The 9,977-nt window shown below is 35.4% G+C and overlaps 1 protein-coding gene across 1 annotated transcript; it reads left to right on the top strand.

Annotated features, from left to right (window-relative positions):
* The first annotated feature begins 2,205 nt into the window (after window positions 1-2,205).
* qdpra (quinoid dihydropteridine reductase a) lies at window positions 2,206-9,486 on the top strand. Its single transcript, XM_058797065.1, has 7 exons — window positions 2,206-2,361; window positions 2,551-2,643; window positions 3,350-3,446; window positions 3,822-3,962; window positions 6,586-6,694; window positions 7,846-7,929; window positions 8,916-9,486. The coding sequence occupies exons 1-7, from the start codon at window positions 2,275-2,277 to the stop codon at window positions 9,016-9,018; spliced, it is 714 nt and encodes a 237-aa protein (XP_058653048.1). The 5' UTR covers window positions 2,206-2,274; the 3' UTR covers window positions 9,019-9,486.
* The last annotated feature ends 491 nt before the right edge of the window (window positions 9,487-9,977 follow it).

Below are 9,977 nucleotides of genomic sequence, written 5' to 3'. Positions count from 1 at the left end.
TTGACACCCCCATCCATTTTACTCTTTTATTTATTATAAAAGTAACCGGAACAAACTGAATGTTAAATAAAAAGAAAAGTGTGAAATGACTTGTGAAGCAGCAGGGTAACTTACAATAGCCTGTAACTTTCCAGTGTAACTGGGTTAAAAAAAAAAAAATTAGTTTTTCCCTATAAACTTTTTTTCTCTTCTCCCCAATTGTAGCCTACAGAAAGGCTTGCTGAAGTTACATCACCATGACTTGGCAAAGGAGATGGGAGAACTTTGTACTTTATTATCTACATGCTTAAAGGGCAATAATGTTGGTTTTGTTTTGTAGATATTGTAGTGATTCATTTTTTTTTGCACTAATAACAGAACCTTCATGTCATTTTTCAAAACACAAAACTCAAAACAGTCATTATTTGTAACACAGGCTGTCCAATGGTCAAAACTTTGCATATTGCGTTCATATCTTTAAAGAAGCCATGCAGGTGCAGAAGCATTGGTTCAAAATGCTAATTTATTCTGAAATGTCATAGGAACATTACTTTAGATCACCCACACACAAGATTAGTTGTTAGTACAATTATTAAATATAGTTGTTCAAAACACATGATACAGCTTTCATTATGGTTCTACACATTCATACATCATTGTAATAGACAAAATCACATTCAGTGGGGGGTGGTCAGGCCTCCCAGAGAACATCGCTCTGGGCTCCTCTCAACCGCTGGGCTCTCAACCTCTCCTCCATGTCATGGCCAGGGTAAAGCCTGCCTCATGCAAAAATATGATCAGCTTCCACCTCTATCAAAAAGACATTTACTGTAGGAAAAATAAATACTGATAACAATGATATAGACTTTTGGTGATTTTTTTTTTTTTTTCTCCCAACAACAAGCATCATACCTGAGCATACTCAGTCCTCAGTTGCTTCACTTTCATAATCTAAACATTTCATTATTTTACATAAAAACTATGCTTCAAGAGTAATGCAACAGTTACTTAGCATTGTTAGTTAGATCGTTGTAATGAAATGAATAGACACTCAATTCAGATGTAATGTGTGAGTTGAATTTTGAAATAGTAATACACTGAAAAAAAAGTCCTTTGAATTTACTTAATATTATTGTGTACATCGGTTGTACATGATCAGAATGTGTTCAACTGACATAATTGTCCTCTTTTTCTCAATGACTTATTGCTTGCCAAACCAAAATATTTCATTCACGTTAAGACTGCTTAAAATAATCATGTTGATTCAAGATATTATTTGTCATTACTGATTGCCATTACACAAATGTATTGTGTACTGTTAAAGTGATTTCATTGTGTCAAGGGTACCAACTTGATTTCTTAATGCTAATCTTAATATTAATCAAAGGTATTAGCAATTATTAGCAAAAAAAAATAATAAAAAATAGCAATTTCATTATGTCTCTTGTACCAGAGTTGTGTAAACCTAAGTATACTTTGATGTTAAGTTGTGCATTTTGAACCGGTGATTTTAGTTCAATGAACACAAGATCTTTGGCTCATGTGTATTGTATCCAAGCATTTGGAAAAAGTGTTAAGTGTTTTGAAAATTGTGCATTTTCATCATCAGTTGTGAATTATGTGTCTAGAGTTATTAGTTCAAAAATGATTTAAAAAAAAAAACAGTTTGTAGCCTATTAAAAGTTAAAAATTTACATTAAGATTTTATATGATGATTTGACAGGTAGCATTTTTTGTTGTCGAATTGTACTACCTACTGTTTTAATGGCAAAATCTGACAGGGTAGCACAAATCGACAGAACACCGGGACTGATTGTCATACAGAGATTTTTTGTTGCTGTTGTTGTTATTGTTAATGTTGTTGTTAATATTTTGTAGGCTATTTTTCAGGTGTCCGGAGGAGGAAAGTTCATTTGTTCTTTGGGTAATAATGGTGAAGTGTTCAAAAGACAAAAAAAAAAAAGGTATGCATCTAGAAAATAAATCAATCAATTGTTCAATAATTCAATAAAACCTATCCTGAAAAACATTAAAAAGTGTGACAAATATGTAGGCTGCTGGGTTTGTAATGCAAGGTGATGTTAATCAGCAAAAGCTATATTTTAACTTTACTTTACGTTTCTGTAGAGTTTAGGGCGGAATACCGGATTGAACCAATCATTAACTGCTGTGTATCCCACCCCTCTCTCTCTCTCTCTCTCTCTCACTCTCTCTCTCTCTCTCTCTCCCTCTCACCCTGCGCGCTGAGAGGACACTCATCATCTTTGCTGAAGCGTCTCACAGCGGAGAAAAGCCATGGCAGCTGTGAACCGTGTCCTTGTTTACGGAGGAAAAGGAGCTCTCGGCTCGGCGTGTGTGCATTATTTTAAGTCAAAAGGCTTTGTGAGTAGAAACGCATCTTTATTATGATTTTATAGGAGCCGAGTCACTGCGAGTTGGTGCGTGTGCGGAAACTGACACCTGTTGATGCGCCTGGACTTTGCTTTTGCATTATTATACTTGCATGTTTATTTCAACAGCATGTATTTATAACTTGTAGCATAGCTAAAACGGGTTTCTTTAATGTTACAGTGGGTTGCCAGTATTGACATCGTAGAGAACGAAGAAGCGAACGCAAACGTCCTGGTGAAGCTCTGCGAGTCGTTCAGCGATCAAGCCGCTCAGGTGGGTGGAGCCAACGTCCTTACGTCACATCGCCGCGTGCCTGTCAGCACACAGCTTATTAAATTGCCTGTCATGCTGCCATTTACTTTCCATTTACAATGCCAAAGTAATTTCCTGTCTTGCCGTGACATCCCCAGTGTTCTGGACAAGCAATCTTTTCTCATTATTGACATTATTGTGTCTGCCATTGACTTCAGATGCTGTTAGACTATTAAGTCTCAGTAATATGGCACCTATTGGAGCTGTCCTCCTTAAGCCACAGCATTGTGTTTCTCGTTTCGTGCTCTTGTAACACTATTATACTTCCGCACTTGAAATTGTTAACCCTGGGTCATTATAAATAAACCTTTCTCATCACTCCAGTTAACACACTTGCTGTCGATGTTCTGCTTTTGTATTCCTTGGTCATGGCATGAATGTTTTTGTTACTGAGCACATAAATATTTCATGAGGTATTTACTGAGACAAATTATGATTGGTTGTCAGTTTCAAATCAACTCGATGTAACATTCTATCACCTCATTATCAAAACCCAAAGATAAAATGCTGCTCATCCCTTTCAAAATTACAAGTATGAAACTGAGGGTCAAAATTGGCCTTGTCATGTCTTTTTGCATTATTAAGTTTGTACTGTTGTTTTCAGTAAACTGTAACTAATTATTATTGAAACAGAGCCTTATCTCATCAATAAAGTGATTTGATGCAGGTGACGTCAGATGTAGCCACATTGCTGGGGGAACACAAGGTCAACGCCATTGTTTGTGTGGCAGGAGGATGGGCCGGAGGAAACTGTCACTCAAAAGGTCAGCGCACCTTATTTGTCACCCCAGACAGAATTTGCAGACTTTCTTTTTGTAATTTTAAATTTATTTTTAGTATTTTTAAATTAAATTGCTAAACAGAGCTGAGAGTACTACACTCTTATTATTGGTAGCTGAAAGCATTATCAAATTATCTAAAAAAATTTAAAAAAATGTGTAAAATAAAATTTTTAGATTGCAAAGAAAGAGATTGCAAATTCTGTGATCCATTTAGTGAGACCTTCATGTCTACTACATACAGTATTTAGGAGGTGTTTTTTCTCCTAGGTTATTTTTTACAATAGATTTCAGTCAGTTCATAATATTTTCGGTTTTGCTGGAGTAATATGAAATTTTCCTCTCTCTTACTCATTTTAGACTTGTATAAGAACTCTGATATGATGTGGAAACAGAGCGTCTGGACCTCCACCATTTCCAGTCATCTTGCATCGCTCCATCTGAAGCCAGGAGGTCTGTTGACCCTCTCTGGAGCAAAGGCCTCACTAGAAGGCACTCCAGGTACAGTTGAAGCATCCATCCCAATACTCCTGAGATGTGTTGTCTACTGGAAAACACGTTGTAAAAGTATTTTCAGCACAGGTTTACCTGAGGACTCTTCGAAATTTGATGTTTATTGTGTGAAGGTGCATTTATACCCCCAGAGTGGCTAACTAATATTGTTTATGTAGGAAAACACTTCAGTCTTCATGAGTTTTTCCCTTAGGTGGGGAAAGTCAGTAATAGTGTTCATTTATAACAACAAAGCTTTTTTCACTACCATTGAAAGTGTAGTTTAGTTTTGAATTTGCTGTCACTTCCATTGTACTTGATTAGTTTCATGTATTGCCTCACATCCCAAATCTTTTCATAGCCCCAGATGTGAAATGTTCAACTCACGTCATTATGTCTTTAGTGGCAAAACTCAATAAAGCACACAACAGAGGTCGCCTTCAGCCTATTCAAAACCTCCAGCATCAGCAGACTGCTCTCATTGGCTGAGAGGCCAGGGAGGGGGAATGAGTCAGCAGGTTTTTGGAAACGGGAACACATGTGGACTGTGTTTAGGAGTTTGTATTCCTTACCCACACAGAACTGATTTAGACAGGAAATGCCCTGCAGCAAGGAACACTGCTTTGATATGATATGAAGGGAACCTCTAGTTGGAGCGTTTGATGTATCTTGTTCAAAGAGACAGGAGCAAGCTCTGGTGAACATTTCTGATAGGGCTGTCAGCTCTTACAACCGTACATGATCAGAATCATGTGCTAGTCACACCACAAGCTGAAAACTGGTACTCCGATGATGGTGAAGTAAGACAGCTGTTATGATAGTCATGTCAGAAGTAGTAATTGTTAAGTAGCTAACTGAGTAACTAAGTAATGTTGCACTTTGTGTTTAAAAATTTTCTTTTGGAATTTATAAAAAAAAAAAAAACTTTAATTACAAAGCAAAAACTACAATTTCATACAATAAAGAATGAAAAGAAACAACATCCTAATAGTAAAACCTAATCTAAATTAAAATGGGAAATTAAAAATAATAATAAATTAATAAATCCCACGCAAACCCTCAGAATATGTAATGATGCATTTTAAATGATTTTTAGGCTAATTTATTTTTGTTATATTCTACGATTTAATTATGCATTTGACTTATATATAAATGTATATTATATATATATATATATACTGTATGTATGTATACTGTATATATATATATATATATATATATATATATATAAAGCTTAAATCTGCGCTAAGCCGAGATAGTTGCAAAGTCCTGGTATGCTGGGTATGCTAGGGTCGACTGAGTTCAGTCTGGAAATCAGACATACCAAAGAGAGTTTAAGCCAAATCCTGAGGGATGGAGCATGTGATTAAAATTGTGACCCACAAAGTTCATTCGGTTATGAGGGGTCATGCAGTATGGCTGAAACAGTCACAAAACACAGAATTCTCATGTTTTAAAGAGTTTATATATATATAAACCCTTTAAACCCAAAAAGCCAATAAGAAAGAGGGTGGAGCTCCATATATATATATATATATATATGTATGTGTGTATATATATATATATATATATATATATATATATGGAGCTTCCACCCTCTTCTTATTGGCTTTTGGGTTTAAAGGGTTTTTCTGGAACAGCTATCAAGCATTTCGGGTTTGAGGCTGAAAAAAACAAAAATTCTTGAAAAAGCTTCTAGCATTTACTCCCTTATTACATCAAACATGCTGGTTATTGATTCCAGATGCCAAGCCAACAAACATTTTGAGAGGGGGAGCTGGAAAGACAAGCACGCTTTAAGCAAATATTTTTTTTAAAAATATCCAGAGTATTCCTGATAATACCCCATTATGAATTTATACTAACATTTGTTCTTTAGTATTTAAAAGGATTCATTATTTCATTTTTCATTCATTTTTTCCTTGTGGTTTGCGTATAATGTGATACCATTTTTTGTAAAAAAAAAGAAAAAGAAAATCATAAATATTTTTAATTGTGAAAAAAAATGTGTTTGTAAAGAGTGTTTCTCTCTTCATTTTACAATTTTCTTTTCCCCATCCACCCTCTAGATTGCTAAGAAAATAATTGTAATGATAAGTAAAATAAAATAAATAATTTTATATCAAAACTTAAAATGTCACTGGTATAGAGAGTGAGGAAATAAGTAAGTAATAGTAAAAATGTTTTGCTGTTCCTCAAAGACTTCTGTGTAGGCACCCTGTATAAAGTTTGAGTTTAAGTGTCAAAGTACATTGGAAAATCAAATGTAATTTCTCAAGATGTGAGCCCTTCAAATACACTGGTATTTCTGCAAATAGAGCTTCACTGGTGAGAAAGAAATAGTCTGACTGTGTAGGAGGAATCAAATTCAATTAGCTTATTTTGTATTGTGAAATCCATTTTATTCTCTGCGTGAGGCATCCAACCAAATGATTATTGACCAAACCTCAAAGCAACAGCTGTTGCCTGTGAGACATTGTTAGGCAAATTGTGTAGTTGGCATGCTCTCAAGTGCTGTGTGCACATGCATTGTGTCCCATAGTCTGCTTTATGGAGCGAGAGCTGCAGCACTCAACGTGTGAAGAGGTTCTCTGTGCTCCATTCACTTCTTTATGTTTCTCTCTGGATGCAGGTATGGTTGGGTACGGCATGGCCAAGGCTGCAGTCCATCAGCTCTGCAAGAGTCTGGCTGGCGAGAACAGTGGTCTTCCATCTGGAGCTGTGGCTGTGGCCATTCTTCCGTAAGAGCATCTGTCAATCTATCAAAGCTGTCTATATACACTGATTTGTCTGTTTTAGTTATGCATCCTCCCAAAAAAAAAGTGAAAATATTGAGTACTTTTAACTAAGATGTTACACTAGCGTTTGAAAGTTTGGGGTCAGTGCGATTTTTTTTTTTTTGTTTGTTTGTTTTTTGTTAATGTTTGAAAAAAGTCTCTTATACCTTAATTTATTTAATCAAAAATACAGTAAAGATATTATTGTGATATTTTTTTTTTCTTGTTTTTTTTTAAATAATGTTTTCTATTTTAATGTATTTTAAAAAGTAATTTATTCCTGTGATGTCAAAGCTGAAATTTCTGCATCATTACTCCATTCTTCGGTGTCACATGATCTTTCAGAATCATTCTAATATGCTGATTTGGTGCTCAAGAAACATTTGTATTATTTTCACAGTTCAAAATACTTAATATTTTTGAAGAAAGCGTGATACATTTTTTAAGGAAATTTCAAAACACAGTGTTTATTTGAAATCTAAATATTTTGTAATATTAGAAATGTCTTTAATGTCACTGCTGATCAATTTAATGAATCATTGCACAATAATAGTATTAATTTCTTTTAAAAAAAAAATGCTACCCCAAACTTTTGAACAGTAGTGTAATTATTAACCAACATTATTGGTGCATGAAAGTCAACACAAAAAGGCATTTGCAACTCATTTCACTTCCATAACGTCACATTTCACAAAGAAACAGGAGATTTAACCAGAAAAAAAGGTTGAAATTTAAGATCCAGAGCAATTTATTACTTTTTTTCTTTGAAATAATGTGCATCAAAATGTTCTCAATAACACTCAATAACACCAGAAATGTGCATGAAGAAAGGAAATAGGGTCAATTTTGAGGCCTGTATTTTTGTATTCATTAATCTGTGTTGTACATATGTAATATATAAAAATAATTGCCTTTTTTGGTGTGTGAGCATCTGTAGTCATTTGTACTGTTAGTGACCTGCATGGTACACATTTGACTGCTGTCTGTTTGCATTAACTGAGCATATGTTGTGTGAGTTTTTTCAAAAGGACATGCTAGTCTAAGCTATTGCCGCAGGCTCTGTTCCACAGTCTCATCTTCCACCGACATAACAACATTATGACATCATTCTCCAGGGTTACCTTGGATACACCAATGAACAGGAAATTCATGCCTGACGCAGATTTTGGGAGCTGGACACCACTGGAATACATCGCAGAGTGAGTACACATTACTCATGCAAACCGCAGATTTGACCTATTAAAAGGAAAGCAGAAGCCTCAACAATTGGATAAATCAGAAAGGTGCCATTTCTCACCTGAAGAGGGCAGTAATGTTCTTTCAAAAGAGCCCTGATGTCTGCAGGATGCTATTCGGGGATGATCTGAATATTATGAAATACACATTAATCCAAAATCCATTGTTTTGAATTATTTCACATAGGTCTCATGTTCGAATTATCGTTATCCCAGATTTGCGTTCAACAGAAAATCTCGCTTTTGGATAATAGAAATGTTTTAAATCAGGTCTTAAAAACCTTCCTCAAATGTTACATTTGATTTGATTCAGTAATATTAACCAAAAAAGCCACAGGCAATTGTAAAAGCCTCTTAGAAGCAAACACGAATGATTGAATTACATCCGAATTTAAGTGAATAATGTTAAGCATCAACCCAAGAACAGACCTCTTAGAGAGGTGCATGCATTTATATTCAGCGGAATTGATATTAACACAAATTCCTCTCAAAAAATGATTCTGCCTGTTTTGAGGTTTAGCACTGTGAGCAATTGTACATTTTTAGTGCATCTCTGTGCTTCGCTCAGATGTGGCCAGTCTGGCCAAATCTCTTCTGCCAGTCAGCACAGATTAGGATGAGGATTTGATGCAACTCCATAATCCCAGAGGAGCCGCAGCAAACCCGGCTGGATTAGAGAAGCACATGAGTGATAGAGGAGTATAAATAGTCTTTGTATTAGAGGTAATTAATGTGTATTCTCACTTCAGTTGCATCAATGGGCTAAAACATCTACAGTTTCTCCCGAATGTTCCAGAGTAGACAAGGCTTGTCGTTCGGCTCTTATTTTCCTCTCTCTGTCTCCCTCCTCCCATCTCTGTTCTCGTTATCTAGCTCTCTCTCCATCCAACATACACCACCATCATTTTACACCTGTCTCTCAATCCCCTTCTCTCTTTCTGTCTCTCCAGAACCTTCTACAGCTGGGCCACTGGGTCAGGCCGACCAGCCTCAGGCAGCCTCATACAGCTGGTGACTACTGGGGGGAAAACCGAGGCCTCAGCAGCCCAGTAAAGGGGGAACAGAGAAAAAATAGAAATACAAAAAGATAAAGAGTGGAGGAGAGCAATGTTTACCAATATACTGTGCAGCAAAGGAGAGAGAGGTCATACAGAATGCATTTCCAATCATTCAGTCTCATTGGAAATACACAGTACAGTATCTCTGAATTGGCCAAAGGATTAACTTACATGTTTAATGTTGAGTCAGTCTATACATGAGAATACAGCCTATGTGATGAGTGTATGTTTGTGATTTTCTTCTCGACAACAAAAGATGTGCCGCTGTCGCATGTGAAACGTACAGTCTTCTATTCAGAGAAGTGGCCTTAGTTTGTTTAAGTGTGAATGTGTGTGATTACTGGTTAAAATTTCATGTATGGATGCCCTATCTTCAAAGTATTTTCTTCCCAGTGTGTTTTTGCTGCTGCTGTATGAGTATGGACCATATTTACATAATAAAAACAAATTAAAATAATATTGTCAGCATATGTCAATATTTTTTTCATATTTTAATTCTTAAAATGTATTATTTGCAGGAATAGATTACCTAAAAATGAAATTTCTGTCATTTACACCCATGTCGGTTCAAACCTACTGTATATATGCTGTTATTTTTATAATTCTCAAAAATCATTATTTATCACTCATTTAAAACTGGCATGTCAATGATTTTGCACAAATTGATTATGTAAAATCATTGGCACACTCGGTGTGTATCTAAACACGATTGAGATTTCCAAGCTGCAGAGGAGGGGGAAAATGAGCAAATAGCATCTTAAATTTAATGAAATGACTTTGTTCATGCAAAGCTATAATACAAGAAAACCTTTTTGTTTGTTTTTGGTCTGACAATCTTTCATGCTGTCCTTTAAATTATATTAGGCATATCTTATATAATGGAAGCTATTAATGGACAAATTAACAATTTATAGTTCTGTTTTTTTTTTTTTTTTTCATTTATCTTGGAAGCTA

Source organism: Onychostoma macrolepis, chromosome 14 (genome assembly GCF_012432095.1).
Source record: "Onychostoma macrolepis isolate SWU-2019 chromosome 14, ASM1243209v1, whole genome shotgun sequence".
NCBI classification, from domain to species: Eukaryota; Metazoa; Chordata; class Actinopteri; order Cypriniformes; family Cyprinidae; genus Onychostoma; species Onychostoma macrolepis.
The sequence above is the reverse complement of the archived record's forward strand: the minus strand, read 5'-3'. Positions and strand labels throughout refer to the sequence as shown.